Raw genomic sequence first — 22,599 nt, forward strand, 5'->3', positions numbered from 1 at the left:
ATATAATAAGCAAAAATTTTATTCAATAAAGGAAACGATACGGTTTAAGTACATAATTTTTAAGTACATTAAACTTTACAATATATAAAAAAAGAGGACTCTGCTTAAAAATTTCTGCAGCTTTATTCGTATGACAATGAATGTCTTCTTATATTAATTTTTTTTTAATGTTAATATTTTTACAGTAAAATACAACCAACTATTTTTCTTCGATTTTTATAAGTTTTAAATATGTTAAAATATAGACAAAAATAAGAGATGTATTTTTTTATAAGTATTGTTTCGCATTGAGATGGTGAAATTCTCTCTTGAAAATATTGATTTTTTTCTTTCTAAGTAAATATTATCTGAGAAATTGTCAAAAATATTAAAAACTGTTTTGATAAAAAATTAAATAATTTCAAAAGTAGATATTTTATAATAATAATTAAATAATTAATTAATAATAATTAAAAAAGTTTTTAATTTTTTTACAATTAAAATATTTTTTTTAAACTTTTTTATTATTATTATAAAATATTCTTGAAACCATTCAACTTTCACTCAAAACATTTTTTATATCTTTGCCGGTTTAGATGATATTCACTTAGAAAGAAAAATTTCTTGAAGGAAGAATTTTATTCCTTAATGCGCAAAAAAAGCACTTATAAAAAAATATGTATAAAAAAATATGAATATATCTTACTTTCGTCTATATTTTAATACATTTAAAGCTTATTAAAATTGGAGGGGAATATTCGATTATATTCCCTTTGTTAGGATTTTCTTTTAATTTTCTATACTTTAAATAATTAAATCATTCAAGTGACTTTTAAACGTATTTATAACTTGTATGCGATATAATATGTTATTATTACGCTTATATATCATTTAAGTAGACAATAACATTAACGATAATATTTAAGTATGTTTAGCACGACGATTCGCGTATCATTGAGATAGTCATATACGCTTAAACAAAAAATTTTAGGAAGAAATATATTCTTATAGAGACTTTTTTTTTCAAAAATCCAATTATCAGAGCAAATTATTAAAATTATTAAACAGATTAATATAGCAAATTCTTCATATAACAAAATTCCAACAACAGAAAAATTTCAAGTAAAATTATTTAACTAAGAATTCAGGGATAAAATGATTAGACGACTAAGATCATACCTTCCATAAAATTTTCATTAATGGAAATACAAATGCAAATTATGAAAGAATGACAATGAATAATGCCGTTTGCATATTTGCATATATATCTTTTTTGTGACATGTTATAAATTTGTATATAATAATTGCACGGAGCAACATTATTATAATTTCCGGTCGTTCCATTTAATAAAGAATGCTTGCTCTCGAATTCGATAATGATCAGTTGCGTAGACGCAATGTTGAACAATAAATCGAAGCACCGAGATGTCATAAAGTTATTCACCGTACAATAAATTATCACACGTACGGAGACATGTAATCATGAAGGTTTGATTAACAAGAAAGAACGCCGACTGTGTCCATTTTCATATGTGTAAATAACGATCGTAATAATTACAATAAAAAAATCAATAACGAATAATGTCTTGATATATTCCTCATGTTTCAAATTATTCATCTATTTTATTTTTGTTTTTTCTATCTATCGAAACACATCAATCTTTTTTAAACATTTGAAGTTGTCTTAAAACGTGAAAGGAGGAACACACAATCGTCTTAATTGCTCTTGTGGAAATGCAATTATTTATCCGCTGTCTCTTCGGTTTCTGGTTTCGTGTACAAGATTTCAGCATATTCCGTTTTATCCTCATTAATTCGGCGAGGTGTGACACCTTGTTGTTGTTGCGTAAGATCCAATTCTGCGTATACTATTCCACCTTCACCTGTCGGAGGATTCGTTCTGCCTTCCTGCACGGCCGGCTCAACGGTCTGAAGCTATATTATAGTTTTTCAGATATAAAATATGATAAAAAATATGATAGACAATCACACAAAAGAAGCAAGACTCTTAATGATATATAGTACATTTACATTTAAATATTATTTTATAAAAAAAATTAAATAGATCCAGTAAAAAGCAATTTTTATATATTCATGCGGAAAATTAATATGACTAAATATTATATACATAAAGATATAATTTAGGATGTTTTGTATAGTGGTGGACAGAATAGTTCCAATACTTTTTCTTTCGATGAATTCCAGAATGTAGTCCGCTCACCGAACGATTGATTCTTATTTTCAGATCTATCAATCATGGTGGAAGTATAAAAGGTATGTTCGTTTCCGAGACGAATTTTGTTCTGCGCATAACCAGATGCGATCATTTTAAACATTTACATCGCAGTGATTTTGAAGTGACATATTGCGGATATGAGTACGTGTCAAGTAAAAACGTGTACAAATAGTTTCTTTTAAAAAAAAATGCAGAAATTTTTTTCGATTTCCAAAGGAAAGAACTCAACATAATATCATAATGACTAACTTCAAATAACGTGACGGCTTCTGGATGTCGCTCTTCTGTTCAAAATAGCACACCTTTTATACTTCCATCATGGATTTAATAACGTTTATGTTCAACCGCTCTACAAGCAAGGATATGAAGTTCCGAAATTCATCAGAAAAAGTGTTGCAACCTGTCTGTCCATTACTGTACAGCTAAAACGTTCAAAATTTATATTTTTATGTAAATATAATGTTTAATCATTTTAATTTTTTTGCTTGAGTATAAAGAAGTTATTTATTACAGGATTAATTTATATAGTTATTTATTACAGGATTATCTATTTAATTTTTCTACAGAATTCTGTTTATCACTATATTAGCTAAATATCAGCTAAAAACATTTTTTTTATTTTATTTTATTTGCGTCAAATAAATAATCACAAATTATAATTGAGAGTGAACAGATAATACAATAATAGAATTAAAATGCTTATAAGTAAAATGGTGAGACACTAGCAAAACTGCTACAACGCACTACATTTCAGAAGTGTAATAGGCTATAATAATACAAGGCTTAATAATGAGATTGAAATGAATATAAATACATACTGCAAAAAATAAAAATATAATAAGATTCACATGTAAACGCATAAATCGCGCAAAAATAACACAAAATACAATAAAAAATTAATTTAAAATGCCAATATCAGATAATTAGCCACATTTTTATCATAAATACTTTTTGAAATCAAAAAAACAAATAATTTAGCTTTTATAACTTTATGCAATAAAATGAGTATGGCAGTTTTAAATTAAATCACTTTTAAATTAATAAGTACAGCCAAATAAATTTTTGCACGAGTATTAGTATATGTAGAGGCTTTCTATTATGAGATAGCGGCGTTTCTACTAAACTATAAACGCTATCTATTGATTCCACCATGAATTTATTGCTCTTGGATTGAAAACTATTTAACAGAAAATTTATTATTAGATCGTGCCTGTAGTAATTGTAAAACAAGGTTTTAGAATTTGAATATCTTTAAGTTTCATTGAGATAAACATTTAAATCTTGTTTATTATTTAATAAATAAATACTTGGCAATAAATTCTTCATGTAGTGTGATAGATTAAGGTCGTATTAATAAAAAAATACAGAATATGTTAAATTGTTTAATTACAGAAGTTAGATTTGATGATCGTAAAACCATAAGGTGGAAATCGTAATATAAGATATCCAGAATATTCTTAATATGAAATAATGCTCTTATGTTATAGTGAAAATCGTTGTTAAAAGTATAAATGTTATTGTACAATAAAAAAGACAATCGGAATGAACATCGAGTGGCTATGTCTGCGACGTTTGAGTCCAGCAATCTGAAAACGAGTTCTAATCGAAATATAATCTATCGCATATTCATTTTTCGCGCACGCTGGCTTTGTTTGTTTGTATTTTAGAAACATTAAATAAAGTTTTTTAATTGCAATGCTGATATACTTTGAGTTTTTACTATCGATTTTTCGGGGCATCTCATATTAGAAGTACAATTTTTTGACTTTGCGATTTGCTCATTTTTTACATTTTTTTAATTTTCAAAAAAAATAGAATTTGAATTAAATTTTATCTAGCATCTTAAAGCTTAAATATCCTTCAAAATGATCTATTATTTTTTAAAATTCTGCTTATAGATTTCTAGCATTTATTCAAAATGAACTATCTCATAATAGGGGTCTTTCTGCTACATATAAAAAATTTGATGTAAATCATAATGCTACACGATCTAAATTTGAAAATTATTACAAAACGTGATTTTACTTAAGAATCAGGATCAATAAAAAATCAAACAACTCTTAAACTAATAAGAGAATTATATTATTTAATAAGAGAATTATATAATTTTGCACAAATATTCAAATATGATAAGAATAATTTATAAAATTATTATAAATAGAATAATTTATAAAATTTTTATATTTTTGGTAATGTTTTGAGATGTGATAGATTGTATAGGCAAGAATTATGAGATATTTAGATTCATAATTTATAGAATTCATAATACAGAATATCAGGCACAGCATTATCTCTTTTCCAATTATATAATATTCAATTCAGTATTATTTTGTTCGGTTAGATTTAGGCATTCTTCGAATAATTTAAAGGAGGAAAAAGAGACTGATTTCTGTCCAAAAAGGAAGTAAACGAAATAGTGTTTTTAATAATTTTATTATATTCAGGAAGTTAAAATCTACAAAAAAATACTTTCTTTTACTTATATCTTTTTGGGCAAAAATCTGCTCTTTTTTGAGGGATATTAAAAAAGGGTCGATTTTCGCATATAAAAGAATATAAGTAAAAGAAATACTGTCTTTTATACACTGAAAAAAAATATAATCAATTTTAATAAATATTTAGTTGAATACTGCCAACTAAATATTTATTAAATATAAAGATATATTTATTTGATACAAGTAATGTTAATTTAATTTAACAATCTTTTATTTTATTGAACAAACATTTATTTACTATAAATAAATGTTTAGTTGGCAATATTGAACTAAATATTTATTAAAATTGACTATATTTTTTTCTCAGTGTAGATTTTGACCTCCTGAATATGATAATATTAATAAAAAATTCGAATTAGATAGGGAACACTTTAAGAATAAACACGATATAAATGAAATGCTACGAATTTTTTATAGAGTAGATTTTAACATCCTAAATATGATAAAATTATTAAAAATTCGTGATATACAAGGAAACAACACTTTGAAAAGTAAATAAGAGTATTGAAATTTCTTGAAATATATTATATTTACACTTAATTTTCAGATGGTCTCTATCGATCTCAAACTTTTATTAACATTATCTTATTATAGAAGATTAAAATCTATTAAAAAACGCTATTCCTTTTACTTACACCTTTTAGAAATCAGCTTTTTTTTCAACGTCTTCCATTATTCGAAAATTTATAAAAAAGTTTGATATAATTAATTACTCATAATTCAATATATTTCAATATATTTCAATATATTTCAATATTTTCAATATATTTCAATATATTTAATATTGTTATTAGTCAAAGATTTTACGATACAGAAGTTGTCTTGTTCTATTATGGCATTAATTAATCATTACTAAACTTTTTAATTTTTTGTCAACATAAGTATCATAAAAACATCAAATTTATTTACAAAAATGAAATAATAATTACATAAAAAGAATAATAAATTATAAGTAAGTCATCCATGTAAAAAACAGCAATTACCTTCTCGTCGTCGATGGTAACGACAGTTTTCATGGTATCTGTATCGGCGCCGGATACTTTATCTTTGTTCCTTCCAAAGAATCGGGAGAGATTGATCCTCGGTTTCCGTTGTCCTCGGGATGATGCTCCGTCCACTTCCGATCGGGAATATCTGCCAGCGCTCTCTGTGTCACTTCTATGTACACACACACACACACATAAAAACACACATATATATACATATACATATATATATATATATATATATATGTGTGTGTATAATGAAGAGAGAATTAAATTGTAAGTCTTTTTTGATACGACACTTATCTCATTGATATGATATCACACAACAATAATTTTATAAGAAATATTAAATATATGCTTAATATGTTTTCAATACAAAAAAAGACGATGTCATAAGTTCATTTTGCATTGATTGAATAGTTATTATGAAATTACTGTTTAAAATTACTGTGTGCGTATCGTCTTTTTAGTTTAGATTAGATTTAGATTATTCTAGATTAAATATACTATTCAGAGTTATCATATGCATGCATAAATTGCGCATGATATGTAATTAACCCGTCTGTCTTTGTGTCAAATACAGCATTAGTTTATTTATTAAATCTTCTTTATTTTTTGCTATTTATCTGTTTTATCTTATGCATGGTATACCAATAAGAATTTATAATTAGAACGATTAAAATTAAAGAGATGCATGTCGAGAATTTTTCGTAAAATGCTTGAGAAATATGGTACTTCAAAAAATTCTATTTTTTACTTATAAAAACTCACCGTGTTTAGATATTTTAGATAATGATTCACGCGGATCACAAGTAGTATTAATTGTAAATATTAAATATTAATAATTATTAATATTAAATTACAAATAAGTGAAGTTTACAGAACCTATCGTAACAGTGAACAAAGTGATATACATCATTTCATCAGTAAACAAAGTGATATACTTTCATTTCTCTCATGTCGCACATAATGCAATTGATTATTCAATAAAACTTAACGACATTACAAAATTAATTAACTTAGCATAGCGTTAGTCGTTTAGATGCATTCAAAAGTTTTACTTTCGAGAGAGTTTTAATATAAGCATCGCGATTAACACAGATTGCTACATAAATTGCACAACAAAACAGCAAACGCTAGACAAAGCACGCATATGAAATGAATAAAGCACGCAATACAAATTCTTATTATAAATAGAAAAATATCGGCTTTGTTCGATCGGTTACAAATGCGATCCTCTAGAGAAATGCGGAAGGAGGAATTTGTATGTTATAAGCAGCGATAAGATTACATGCCACATATTGCATCGAGTAGTTTATCTTCCTTTTCTTTCTTGTCCAATTTTCATTCTACTTTCTTGCAATCAAATTGCTATCTCTTTGCTCCAGATAGATGTTATCTAGTAGCAGTTAGCTTGCTAATGCATCTTTTGCGTTTGTACGTTTCTTTTCTTTCATTTTGCTTACGCTTTTTATAATTATCCTATCTTATCGGAATTATTTTATATGTAAAATGGGAAATCAGTTATTGCTATTATTACTATTTTCTCTCGGGGACTCGTGTCATGAATTGTAAATAACAAATGTTCTCGAGTTTTTCAGATTTTTGCTAATAATAAACATAAAATTGAATAAGAAGCATTGAGACTTTTGCAAATAAAAGAATTTTCTATTCTACTTCAGAAATCGTTTATCATTTCCGCTTTTTTTATAACCTTCACTCATAATCAGACTTATTGTTTATAAAAGCAAAAAAGTAGAACATAGATTAAAAAAACCATATCACTGTGAATAGGAGAATCTTTTTGATTTAAAGTTTTGAAGCCTGATTGCATTTGGCAATAATCTGTATATGTAACATTATTGCATAAATAAGGTACACAAAAATAAGCTCCGATATATTGCATCGAACCGCGACCGCATTCTTTGTTTTTGTTTATCTCATTGATATATGACAATTAGGTCACTCATATTCAGATTACTTATATTTATTACAGTTGTCTATATAGCCGGCGTTCAGCTCATAAGGCACAAGAGATTTTTGATCAACATTTTTTTTGTATTCTTAATTATTTTAACTTGCAAAGAAATCAGAGGAATCAGAAAAATCTATAAGGGGAATACCAGAAATGAAAACGTGCTTTTTAAATGTGATTTATTGCAAAAAATCTTTGGTACTCATATTAAAATTCCTAGCTTCAGAGTTCTTTTTTAAAAATAAACAATGAATATGAAAATGCTGATATCGTTGGACTAATTAACTACTTTCCTACTAAAAAGAATCATGTTTCAAAATTACTTAACAAAATTATGTAATTAAGACAAGTAAATCACGTAACAGATTGTTTTAAATCAGTGTGATTTGAAAAATCACATGATATTAAAAATAATTTCCTATACCATAATTTTATAGTTATCGAATATTAACTGAATGAAAAAGAAGAATATCATTTGATTTTTTTCAAATTAAGGAATTCTAAAAAATCACATGTTGATTTGGAATAATTCATTACGCGATTTAATTACTGCTCGATTAAAAATGATTCAAATTAGGAATAATTTTTGACATTATGAATTTGACATTATGAATTGACAAATGAATTTTGACATATAAATAAATAGTGTACAGGTACAAATTCAATTCAGATTAATGTAAAATGCAATATTGTTATCTGCATTGTTGAGATAGCGATGAAAACGTATTAATCTAATTTATATTTTATGTCTATTTTATATCTATAACCGAGAAAAAGTCTATTAATTCTAGAATATTTAGTAATATTGAATTTCTTTCTTTTTTTTCTTGAGATTTGTCTTGTTAAATGATTAATCGATACCATGACTTTAACATTTATATATATATATATATATATATATATATACATTTAAATTTTGGAAAATTAAGAGGTCTGAATTTCTAAGATTTAAGATTGTTAAGCATTAAAGATTATTTTTGTAAAAAATCATAATTCAATTTTTAAAAGCACATTTCTATTTTTGTTTTTTCTGACGTAAATAGTAATTTTTTAATTATCAAATCAAAAAATGATGTTGGCCTTATTTTCGCGTATATTGATAATTGTAATGAAATTGATTAATCCTTTTTAGTGTGTCCAATAAATATATCCAATATTCGAATAAATGAATAAATAATGAATATGAATACAAGTATGAATGCAATTTTTGTATTCATATAGAAAATAAATAAATACTTTCATTCGATTTGAATAAATTGTATTTGTCAATATGATTTGCGTATATTTTCGATTTTATATTAATTTTCCATTCTGTGATCATATTATTTAATTTTATTATTTACGTTCTTTGGTGAAACAATTGCAATAACTTTTTCCTCAGTATAGTCATGCTTTCCAAACTTTAACTTAAAGACGAAATATTAGGTTATTTTTATATGAAATTGAATGGAAAAATAATGGATTTCTTTTTACTACATCTAATATTTTGCCTACTATCAGCAATTACGCTTGCTTATAAATCAAGACTGTAATATTCATTTTATAAATACGCTGTCAGAAGCTGACAGATACTTAGTATCCAACGATCTTGTTAAAAGTAAGCATCTTGTGATCTAGATTCAAAGTTTCAAGTAGAAAAATAATAAAACAGAATTTAGCATGAAACCAAGAAAATAAATGATCTTCCATTAGAAAAGCAAATCTATATTTTAATTTACTACATTAAGAAAAAAATATAGTTAATTTTAATAAATATTTAGTTCTGCCAACTAAACTATTTACTTGCAGTAAATATTTGTTCAATAAAAAAATGATTGTTAAATCAAATTAACACTTCTTATATCAAATAAATATATCGTTATATTTAATAAGTATTTAGTTGACAGTATTCAACTAAATATTTATTAAACTTGATTATATTTTTTTTCAGTGTACAGATCATTACACTGAGAAAAAAAATTGTTGTTTAAAAAAATATAGTTGATTCAACTAAATAGTTATATAGTTGATGCAACGCGATCACGGGCTATCAAACAAATATTTATTAATTCAAATAAATAAATCAAATTAATAACATGTTTTAAATTACAAACTTTTGTTAACATAAATATATAAATATTTGAACTAAATAATCACTACGAATTAAATGCATTTAATCAAAACTTTTTTCTCAGTGTAATTATAGTTAAGAAAAAGAGTTGTTTTTATTAGAGTATTTTTTTTTAATTTACATTTTGCTTGAATGTAATATAAGTATTTGTAAAATAATTTTGAAGTATTCATGAATAAATATTTTTATTCATGAAAAGAAAACTCAGTTTTGAATAAATATATGAATAAACATTTCTTTTCTGAAAAAATTTTAAATCAATAAAATTTGTAACTTAATTATAGTTTTTTTTGTATTCATCGGACACACTAATCCTTTCGTACTTTTTCTTTTAGTTCGTGAGCTAATAAGAGGTTTGTCACGTAAGATTTATTTTTGCTGGTAACACGGTGAGACGAAGAACAGTTCCCAGTTTGATCAAATTGCGCAGAAAACGGGCGGCGAACAATACTTTGTTGGCCGCCGTCTTTCCGGGCAATTTAATCCAATTTTGTCCGACGAGTAAGAAAAGCGAACGCGTCGACACATCTGACATTGCGAACGAGTAAAATAAAAAAGCTGCTGCTTGCCTTTTTCTAACGACATCGGCCGTAGTTTTCGATTTGCCGAGCTGAAGAAGACTAACGCCCGTCGCTGGGTCCGCGAAGTCTCTGAAAATGTGCATGCTTGGCAAAAGTCTACTGAACGACAATCGTCGAGTGACGGAAAAGCGACGAAGAGATCTTACTGTTCGTCCCTGAATCGCGTCACACAGCTAAATTAAACTAAAGCACTACGAAGAATGAAGTATTAGTCATGGTATCGGTGCGAGTGTGATAGATATTGTAAGCAAGAGTGCGATAATGTGGATTAAATATTCGGTACTCACGACTCCCCGAGATTTCTCGTAGTTGAACGACCTGAAAATAATGATAAGTTTTATTTTAATTTGATAATTAAATACGAACTTCTTTCGTAATATATTACATATTACAAAAATTTATCTTCAATTTTTATTTTAATTTTATAAGAAGGCAGCATTGATAATAATGTGATAAAAATCATCAATTTTTTATATGATTTAATCAGTCAACATTCATATTTCTTCCTTTTTTCAATTGTTGTAACTGCATATTATGATTATACATATGTTATAATCATACATATAATCTGAAGTGTAGACATTCCTCAAGTAATAATATTATAAATGTATTTCTGCATTCATCAACAAAAAGACATTGAAATAGAACATTGACATAGAATCTTAAAAAAAAGCATCCTTAATGTTGCAATTTAAAAATTAATCATCATCATGCGATTTTAATTGTAAAAAAATCTGTATTTTGTTTCGAGATGTAAAATTAAATTGTTAAATAAGCGTCAGATTCAATGTAATAAATAATTTATGATAAAATTACAATAAGATTACGATAAATAATTTGTTTATTTTAATTAAATTCATTAATTTAACATTTTCATATACAAATATGCATGTTTTTCGCACCAATGCTTAAGATAAAACAACATTCTTCTTATATTCTCAAATCTATTCCGAGTTGATAAAACAGCATCTGAAAATAAGTATTATTATATTATCATTGAAATCTTGTCGATTAGCTGTTCTTAATCTACTCCTCATATATAATCCACTTAAAAAATACGTAATTGAGTTGATTTAATAGGATTGCAATGCTATCTTAAAAGATAGTAACGCTACAAACTTCAAAATTCAAATAGCTGTAACTTCATTCAAAATGAATAAAAATATAGGATACGTCATCAAAATCCGAACAAATCGAACAATTTCTTTAAACAAAATGTTTTTAATGAAAAATTAAATATTACAAAAAATCCTTTTACATGGCATTTGAAGGATCTCTGTAGAGCACAATTATTCGATATATCCCCTATTAGCTTGAGGGCCTCTAGTCTCGATCTGAAGCGTTCGCACGCTGTCCATGCCGACGAATGCTGCCTCAATAGCAGTCCTTAATGACGTCACATTGGGATGCCGAGACTTGTTTATGACCCTTTCAACTACGCTTCATAGTAATCCAAAGGATTTAAATCTGGGCTGTTGGGAGGCCAGAATTCCTTGGACTAAAACATATCGATGTTGTCTGAGAACCAATTTTGACTCGTATGAACCGATGCACCGTCCTGCTAAAAAACATATGATCTTCCGGACCACAGTTTCTATCTATGGCTTCATTATATCCATCAGAACACGCAACGATTGTCCTAGGTCATTCTAAATCAGCGCTTGAGCCCTTTCAATGACTGTAAGGGTCCTCGCGATGCGTTCTTGCGAGTGACTCTTCCTCTCTACTTCAAATCTTCATTGGACTATTCTAAAGCCGTATATTTTGCCACAACGTTATAAACGGTTGATCTCGGATATCCAAAGAATCGAATTATTTCCGTTGACCGCTCAGCACGAAGGCCTTCGATGATCGCGGTTCTTCGATTATATCTTGGCATTTGATTTCAACATCGCGACCATTTTGAGAATATGATTGTTTACTAGAAGCATGAGGCTTTCTCAAACGCTAACAACTTCTGGCGGAGGCACAATGTAGCGGAAAATTTAAATTGAAATTTGTCCGGATTTTGGTGACTTTGTATAAGTTAAATAAAGTGTTTGATTTTAAGCTGAATGCTTCATATCAAAATTTTTTCATTTTTATAGTTTTTTTCTAAATTACCATTTTACCAGCTTTCCAGAATTATTAAATAATTTACCGAATAAATTATCGTCAGATTGGGTCGTTTTCATCTTTAATTTCTTTACCTAAAATTCTAAAGTTATAATGTAAAATCATTGAATAAATTTAACGTAATGATAGGACGATACATTTCTCAACATTTGTATATTTAAAACAAATGTTTTATTTCAAAAATCATACGATATCTAAGTATAATATCATAGCGACGAATGAACTTATAATTAATTATACATACAGCTCTCTATATATTAATTTCATTTGAATCCTTAGATATACTTTTCTCGCCTATCGCATTGTATCTACAAGTAGAGATACAAAATGTTATCGTTTCTCGCACGGTCGCAGTGTGGCTAGCTCATCTTAATTCGCGACTGTGAACGTCATTTAAACCGCGTTTTGCTTGCTTAATTAGAGAGTCAGCGATCTCTGGACTATTCCTGAAACTAATCGCCAATCGGCGCCGTTTCAATTGGGCCCTTAATCGGAAATGACGTGATAACAATGTCGCGCAAACACAATTTCTCGTGGTGACCGCAATTTTCGCGCGGCATTTAATTAATTCCTAAAAATGCTTCAAAGAGAAGAGAACATCAATTGCAGGTATTTATAATATATTTCGCGATCCGGCGCGAATCGGCGCCGCCATCGCGTTCATCATCTTACTCTAGACTTACATTTTAACATAAATATATCTATATAATATAATATATATAGTATATATACCCCATTGTATGGCCAACGATCATGCTCCTTAATAACATATGTCATCTTTCCGATAATATTATGAATTTTACAAATGTTCATTCAATCTCTAGTCATAGAACAAAGAAAACACGTATTGAACAAAAATGTGTATATACGCGTTACATCTGTAAATATATATACACGTATATATGTATATGTCTTCAAAGCATGATCATCGAAATTTAAGTTGTACACATTAAAAGTATTATTACATTACAATTAATTAATTATAAGAGTTACGCAATAAATGTATTAATATCAATAAAACGTATTAAAACTTATAGATTTGTACGCAAGTGAGTTTGCGTATAAATAATTTTCGTCTTCTTTCTCTTTTTCATACTACACACTGACGAAATCATGTTTAGCAATTTCTCGATCGAAATAAATACAATAAACAGTTCAATAAATCGGAATGGATCGCAATCTACGACGATACTTGTCACGTGTCATGCACTTTGTAAACACCAATAATTATAAAAGCGGATGGGTATCTTGCGATTTAATTAAGTTACCGTTCTTATCAAATAGGAATATGTTAGTTCGTAACTTATAGATTAAAGTGAAAGTTGCACGCAATATTTTCTCTTATGGCATTTTGTAAATTTGACAAAAAATTCTATTTATCAGTTTTTGGCAGTGATCTTCGATATTGTTCATGCTATACTTCCGGAATCTGTTCGAGTTTATTTAATCTCGTGAGTGTTAACACTTTGAGTGTAAAACACTTTTTTTTGGTGATTTTAAATATTGTAATAGTTTCATCAGTTTGATTCAAACTGATAGAAATGAAAAACTTGCACATAAAATTGAAATTGGTCAAAAGAATTAATTATTCCTGTCTTGATAGATTAAGTTTTACAGTAAAAATAAATTAATAGAAGGCTTTCAATTCCCGACTTCAACAAATTCGAAGCTTTAGAACCAATTTTAAGATTTTTATGGGAGTCTTTGTGTTTACCCAATTGAAGAGATATTCTCTCAATAATTTTTTCAAGTTAATAATTTTTTACCTTCAATTATTCATTGTTATTGCTTGAGAGTTTATGTGTTAAAAACGACTTTTAATTAAAATTAAAAAGTTTCCGATAAATCCGTGAAAGAATCTCGAAAGCCATTTGTTTGCACGTTTTATTTTTCAACAGTGAGGATTTCGTGTATACACCTAGCCTAAGACGGAAAATTGAATTATTATTCGTTTTCAATCAGTTTCTCTCCTTGTATAGTTTCTTTTTTGAAACGGTGAGGTCTCCTTTTTTTTTTATTATGGAATATTGTAAAATGTTTAAAAATCTCTTGCGGATGTGACCACATATATTAATCTTATTATGTATATAAAAAATTCGGGCCGCCCTAGCGTGCTGCTCTTGTTCGCACTTGCTACAACAAGATCGTCGCGATGCATGAGAATATACAGAACGACATCCGTTTATTTTTGTCCTTCCATGTCTTTTAGGTAAACGCACGATTTTCCCCTTTCCCCTTTTTAGGCTCTATTACATACATTAACATACTGACATTAGTATACATAATATATATTACCGTGATTATACATATATAATGCATAAATTATACACATATATATTTATACTATATATTATATATTATATATACTAACAAATCGATATATTCGGGATGAAAACTGACGCGAGACATCCTCTATGTGACGGCGCGAACGTGCTCAGCGTCGCGAATGGAGCCGCGTTCTGTCAGTAACTCGCAAGTGCAACAACCGACGTTATTCTTCTTCTTTATACACTTTCCCGTAGCACAAATCCAGCAATATTGCAGTAACATTGCAAACCTTGTAGCAATATTATTGCAAACTTCTGTAAACTATGCTGTACATGGGTGTCTTCTTCAACTTTCAAGCTTTCACACCGCTGGAAAGTAAAGGGATGAATGGAAATAATGGAAGAAATTTTTGCCATATTTAGTACCAAGAAATAGAAACGTAGAAGAATAAAAAGGACGAGCTTAGGGTTGAATAGTGCAGGCGAGAGAGGCGGAGGAATAAATGCCAAATGCGCATAACATTTTTTTCATTTTACTATGCGGATATAAGAAAAAGCTCGTACTTTTGAATATAGAAAGCGACACATAGAATTGACGTCGGTCGTTCCAGCTACAAAATACTGACGAATTTATTCCGTTAATCCCGTTTCGCCTTCACCGCGCGCGTCGTCCTCTCTCGTCCCTTTTCAAAAAAGTTCTATCAACTCCCGTTAAGTAAATCTCACATTTTCTGCTCTTCGATAATATCTTTCACCCTGAAAAAGTTTCACGGATAACGACAGGTCGACTCGGCAATTGGAGTGCAAGCGTAGATAAGTGTGTCATTCACTCGATCGACATTCACGAGTTGCAAGCCAAATGCCTCCGACACAGAATATATGTATAATACCGTTTTTTATTCGCGATCTCATACCGTTATATTTATAATATATATTTATATTTATATATATCTTTATTTATTTATTTATATTTATATATATTTAGAGTATGTACAACACGCAGTAAAGAGATTCAACCGTTGCGACCGACGAGTTTGCATCGGAGTTCTCCTTCAAAATTCGCCCGAAACATGCGCTTCGGGATGCGATCAATTCTTTACCATATTCTTAATAATCATATCGTATCCCTGACAAGAACCTCGATAATCCCATCGGTCTTAGCACGGCCCTTTTCTTGTAAGTGAAAACACGAATGCATCCGGAAAGAAACGGTGGAGGAGCGTGCAGAATTCGGAAATGTATGATTGATGAATGGAACATGAGAAAATCCGTCCTTTGGTTCTTATTCGATTTTTTTCTTTCACGCGATGCCGACGAGACCTACGTTGTATATTGTGTGTGTATGTGTATGCATACATGTAAGTGTGTGTAAATATGTATCGGTATTTCATTTAAATTTGCACAATTGCATTTGATGATTAGCTAAGGAAAAGTCACCTGTACAAAAGTATAAACAACACTTATTGTCGAAGGAAATAATAAGATAATTTACGACGCTCACCTCGAATGAGGAGGAACTTCTTCTCGTAGTGTCATTGATGCGCCGTAAAAAATATTTCCAGTAAATGCGTATAGAATGTCTCTGTCAGGTTTGCATCGAAATAAGAGCGTTTCCTTATATAAATAAGAATAAAATAATGAAAATTCATTATTCCTTAACTCTTTGAAATTGACGATGGATTAAGAAATATTTGAGTTTATTGTATTCACTCAATTATAAATTTCTATGTTAAAATTTCTATGTCAAATAATTCAATTTTCTTAATGTTACAAATTTCTGTAAATTTGAATTATTTATATTAAAATATTTATATTAAAATATTTATATTAAAATATCTTCACTTAATATCTTTACTTTTATAATTATTGTTTATACAAGTTATGTCATTTTGATTTCTTGAAATTAATTAGTGCTTTTTTAAATTAACACAAATTTAATTAAAATGAGGATTTTACAGTTATTAATGTTGAACATCCAACTACCAACTCCAAAGGATTAACATTAAATATCTTAATTTCATTTTTAACTAATTTCATTTTTTACTTTTATTAAAAATGAAATTATATTAAATTAAAATCAAATGTTGCCAGAAAAATAAAATATTTTTCATTTACATTTTAATCTCTATCAGGGTTTCTTTAAAATAATTAAATTACATAATAATAATATCATTATAAATATCATTCAATTTTTTAAACTTTTTCGCTTCAAAAGCTCGATGCAAACCTCTCAATAATTCCGTAACATGTGTATATTATTGGATAGAAAATATATTTAATACCGCGCTGCTGGTAATATATTCGAAGATTCAATATATTTAATATGAAATACCTTTCGCACAAATTTTTTATATGACAAGTTCCAAAAATTTGATTATCACAATTGTACTTATAAACTCATATCATTTCCTCTAGATATGATTCAACTTGTACGAACAGCTCATTAATTATATTTGCTATCCAATAAGTGAAATAGGTTGCGTGTGTTGTTGAAAAAAAAAAGGTTTTAATTTACTGAAATTAAAAGATACGTCTTTTTTATATAAAAATTTCGTAGTTATCTGTAATAACCACAAGTGCCGCTCTTACAAATAGTAGCCATGTACATGTATTGTAGAAAATACGCAGACTGAAAATGTTACGTCAAACGGAGATTACCGGTTGATATATAATACTGTCTAGTGACGTATGGAGGGATATAATTGTTTTATCATATATCATAAGAATATAAATCTTATTGGCTCGATTATGTTCGTCAATCGTATGATCCACGGTCGGATTCGAATGTATTTCTTGTATTTATTAAACGCCGCATATAAAATCGCACTTTTTATAAAACGCAATAATTATTACATATAATTCGTTTCATAAATGAGATTCTTTCTAAGTGAAATTCATATCTTATAAGATTGCGTAATAATCGAAACGTCATTAAACGTTTAATCGCTATAACTATATATAGGATGTTTCGTAAGTTGCATAAGTCAGGAAGACAGGAACATAAAACTGAACGCAAGATCGCAAAAATTCAAAATGTTCAACAGAAATTAAAATTTGAAATAAATATATTTTGAAATAATTATTTTATTATGTTTTTTTGACAAATCAATAAACTTCTGTCTACACAAATTCATTAGCATTAGACAAATAAGTAACATGTAACATTATACTCCTGTTTAAGAACTTACGCAACATTCTGTATATTTGCGCAATAATCTTATTGTACTCTATGTATATATGTAATTTATAAAAAGATCTCTCTCCGATAAAATGCATTTAAGTAAAGCACACAGTAAAATATATCAGGAATGTTATAATATTTGTAAAAATGTTACAGTACAAAAGACTGGATAATAATAGTGCCTAATAATATAAAGATACAATTGCATCTTCGATCTCAAAATTTCGCGAACATCGCTTTTACTATTCGTTTATATTTGCTTTCGTCGCATTTACAAAAGTATCTTAAAATCTTAAAATTCGTTTCTAATGTGGTAAAAATTTCATAATATTAAGAGCAGAGGGCATATAATAAAAATGTTAAGATAGAAAAAAAATCTCTTTCATCGAGAGCATTTTTGAAAATCAACCGAAAACGCGATGTTGCGTTTCGTAGAGAATCAAAAGATGTGGGATCACAGTATTATGCACGTTTTCCACAAAGATTCACGAAAACATTTCGAGAATTCAAGGGAAATATTTTAAGGAATGTGTTCTTTTGCCTTAAGCGATAAAAATACGCACACACGTATTGTTTCCTGCATGTATAATATCGCTTTTTAAAAAAAGCAAAGAAATTTTTAAAGTTTTCTATAAAAAGTGTGATCAATTTTAAAGTTTTTTTAACCTTCATCAGATTAAACGTCAATAGCAGATTTTCAAGACAAAAAAAATTGGAAACAGATTTAAATACCAGATTATCCGGTATTATTATAAATTTTGAATTGACAATTCCTAGGATTTGAAAATGATTTTTTAAATTAAATGGAGTTTAATTAAAATTAAATATTTTTTTAATTGATAAATTTATTTTGGTATTTACTTTTAAACTTCAGCCTTTAATTTTTTAATTTTAAGCTTTACTGTGATTAAAAAAATTTTAACTTAATTATTAACTTCATTTAATTTAACTAATACTTCATTTTCAATTCCTAAAAACTGATTCAAAATTCAAAGCTGCAATTGGCGATTAATGAGGCAAAAGTAAAACACATTTTATAAAAACAAAGCTCTTGTCAATGATTTAGTAAGCGTGCAAATATCTATGTGTGTGCGTAATGTCTCGTCGTGTATAACAATTAATGTGTATGCGTGTATATATGTCTGTGTGTTTTTAATAGTGTATTGTTTATAAAAAGTTCGCTCGGCTGCGTAATTTGATTTGTTCCAGTTATCGTGAGGATGCCTATCGTGATTCGGGGAGGCGCGTCCCCGCGCGAAATTTGTCATAGCTATTTCATAATCATCGCTAAGTTCAGCATGAAAAATCACATGCGTCCAGTGGCGAGCAAATCGCAATGAAAATTTTCTGATCTTGACACTCATTCGTAAAAAAAAAAGAAAAATTTAAAAAATTTACATTATATCCACTCCTTTCTTACAAAAGAGATTCTAGTTTTTAAATATTTTATATAAAATTACATAATTAATACGGTTAGATCAGAGTATAATAGTCAACTCAGTTCTCGAAATCTTAACAAATATCCCAGTGAATGAATCTAAAATTATGCGTGTATGCACCATTTTGAGATCCTGTTAACACGCATAAAATAAAAGAAACGGAATCGATTTGCCGAGCAATTTTGTTCTTATTATACTAGCGATTGAGGGGAGATTCGGAACGTCATAGCCAAATATATCGACGGATCGAGAACCAAGCTTCCTCGACGCGAACACTTACGGTCGTACTATAAAGGTCTAACCGGCTGCCATTAGAAAAAATGAGAAGGCGACGCATAATTAAAACATAATTCGTTTCCTAGTTGAAAGTTTTGACAACGATTTTTGCTGTCGATTTAATGTGCGTACAAGTTTACGAGAGCTATTTCGTCAGATATTTTCACGATCGTTCTTTTGTATCTAAAGTACGATATAATTAAGAAAATGACATCATTCATATATTGCAAGGGCATTCACAGGATGAAATTTATCGACAATAGAAAATTTATCAGAATTATAAGTAAAAAAGTTTAAAAAAATAATAACTTAGCTTTTTCATTAAAACTTCTAAGAAATTAAATAGTGAAATTTTTAAGAAGAAATTTATCATATGAAAAGTTTAATATTTGTCATTTTTATGTTACAAAAAAATTTCCTATAATTCAAATATTGTTTTCCTTTATCACTGTTAAAATAAATATATTAAATATTAACAACGTTTAGCATTGTCAAGATAGGCAATATTTTAACCCTCTCATTTTCAAATTACTTTTACATTTTAAAACCACTTTTATATTTATATGCATTGATACAGTGATACAATAGATTATATGTCTTATATATATATATATTTCTTTTAATTTCATATAATATAATATAATCTCTTTTCTTTTCTTATATAATCTTTTAAGTCTTTCTAGTCCATCGTGTTATACAATTACCCTAGGCATTTCAGAGAATCACATTCAAACAAGTCAATTATACGACAAAGTCGTTTTACGGAAATTTTACATATAACTCTTTAGTTTATATATTCTTACACGTAATCTCTTAACACGGTTGCTCTTCTGGCTACCGCGGAGAATGAGAGGGTTAAAATTATTCTATCTTATTCGTCCTGTGAGAATGGGAATGAGAAATAAGTAGCGTATCGCTCTACAGCGAGTCAACTTCCGATTGCAAACGCTTAACGAAAGTGTCCGCACGCAAAAACGGAAATCACCAAAGGAAACTTGGATCGTTACTACAGTCTGACGCGATAAAGTGCGACAGCTCGGTTTTCCTGCGTACGAAGGAAAGTAAAGAGAGAGAGAGAGAGAGAGAGAGAGAGAGAGAAAGAGAGAGACAGAAGAAACGAGGCGAGAGGAATGCGTCCCTTCTCTTGTCTTTTTTTTCTTTCTTTAAATCTCTCTCTTAGACGGGCGTGTCCGTCTTCTCATCCTTCTTGGTGTCTTTGACGTCCGTACGGCCGTTCACGTATTCGGTGCTCGTGTGTATTGGATTCTCTTGGCCACCTTGCGGCACCTTCTCGTCGATGATACGCGGGTCCTCCTGATCCTCGTCCTCATCGCCGGGTGTGATGTGCGCCTCGCTTCCGGCGCCGACGTCACCCGCAGTCTCCTCGTCGCCGCGACGCCTCGCTGCAACAAGCAACGCCACGATCGGTCAAGGCAAATGTGCGTGTGTGGGTATTCTATTCTTTCTCTCTTTTTCTCCCGGTTTTTTCACCGTTTTTCTTTGTGAACGCTTTGCGAATGCGATATTACCGTTCGCATCGACTATCGAATGCCGTTTATCTTATCAACGAATCAATATTACCAGGTGTCTATCTGTCACGCGATATCTTCTTGTACACCTCGCAGCTGAGCGAATATTTTGTTTTTGCGAAATATAATTTATATCTCGCCATAAAATATCTTAATTACTCGCGAGACTGCAAGATGGAAAGCTCGAAACATTACTCTTTAACGTTCATTCAATTCACGCAAATCGAAATTTTAAATTGATTATTCTAACTGAATGAAAAAAAATTGTAAACTCGATAAAAAAACATTATGTGTTCTTTTGTATTTTTCTATGAAGTTATGGTATTTAATTTGGAAGTCTCTAATATTCATTACGCGATTAATGTAAGTTCCTAATGCAAATCGTGCCGCATTACTCATAATGCATTTCAAATGTGTTCAGTGTAAATGTTATGATGCCCGATGTAAAAAGGCATTACTGTATCTAATTATGTTATCTATAGCTACTGAGATAAGACATTCAATTTGCATCGCTCGTGCGTTACATAAATATATATAAAGAATACGAATTAATGATTGTCAAAAATATGTATTGTAACATTCACAGGCATAATCAATCCCACTAACATATAAATCTCGATCCAAGCAAGATAAATTCGAGTAATTAAAAGCACGTCGTCACATTTCTCGACGCTAATTGGTAAATATAGCAAAGGATACACACGCAATCTGCGCACGAGGGAGATATAAATAAACAGTGAAGGATTTCTGAGGTGACAAACATGCTTGTACGATCAGAATCTGAAGGGGTGAAAGAAGGAAAAATAATTCTAATTGTAACCGAAAAAGACGCTAAAACGAAGACGAACAATATCAGAAAGCACGCGGAAGATAATTGGTATTGGACGGATCGGTCGTTTCTGCTCGGGAACAATTTCATCACACTTGCCTTTGCCGATTGCTTATCGTTGCTTGTTGTGAGAAAGAAAAGAAAAGAAAATGCTATGTGTTCTCGTTCAATGGCTTACAGTGTGTTCGCACCACTTGATTTTCTAACGGTATCGCAGCTTTGTATCGTAATTCTTGCCACAGATTTTGCAGCGGTATCCATATGTGCAGAAATAAATAATAATATGTATTTATTATTACTAATTTCATAATACAATACTTTTGCAATGTAAGCGAAGAACGATTAAGCTGATACCGTGACGATATTACAAATGACATGCTAACAAATTAAATCACGTAGTGTAAAACAGACTATAAGACTCGCATGAGAGACATACAAGATAATTGTGAACACGTTGCAATAAGTATGCTTAAATTATCGTTAAATAACTACAGAGCAGATTCTGTTGACATGCAGATGAAATTCGATGACGTAACCGTGTATCAAATGCGATTCGGATAAGGAATAATAGCTATCGATTTGATATCGATGACGGAAGTCA

General features: G+C 29.1%; 1 protein-coding gene across 1 annotated transcript in view; it reads right to left on the minus strand.

The window, feature by feature from the left end:
* Window positions 1-1,719: 1,719 nt before the first annotated feature.
* The window catches only part of LOC105620137 (fasciclin-3), a 33,413-nt gene continuing 12,533 nt past the window's right edge, over window positions 1,720-22,599 (minus strand). The window contains exons 9-12 of the mRNA XM_012201644.1: window positions 10,650-10,680; window positions 10,351-10,431; window positions 5,694-5,868; window positions 1,720-1,914 (exon numbers count right to left, since the gene is read on the minus strand). Of these exons, the coding sequence (XP_012057034.1) occupies window positions 1,720-1,914; window positions 5,694-5,868; window positions 10,351-10,431; window positions 10,650-10,680 (482 nt within the window). The remainder of the gene's footprint in view (window positions 1,915-5,693; window positions 5,869-10,350; window positions 10,432-10,649; window positions 10,681-22,599) is intronic.

Source organism: Atta cephalotes, assembly GCF_000143395.1.
Source record: "Atta cephalotes unplaced genomic scaffold scaffold00024, whole genome shotgun sequence".
Lineage (NCBI taxonomy): Eukaryota > Metazoa > Arthropoda > Insecta > Hymenoptera > Formicidae > Atta > Atta cephalotes.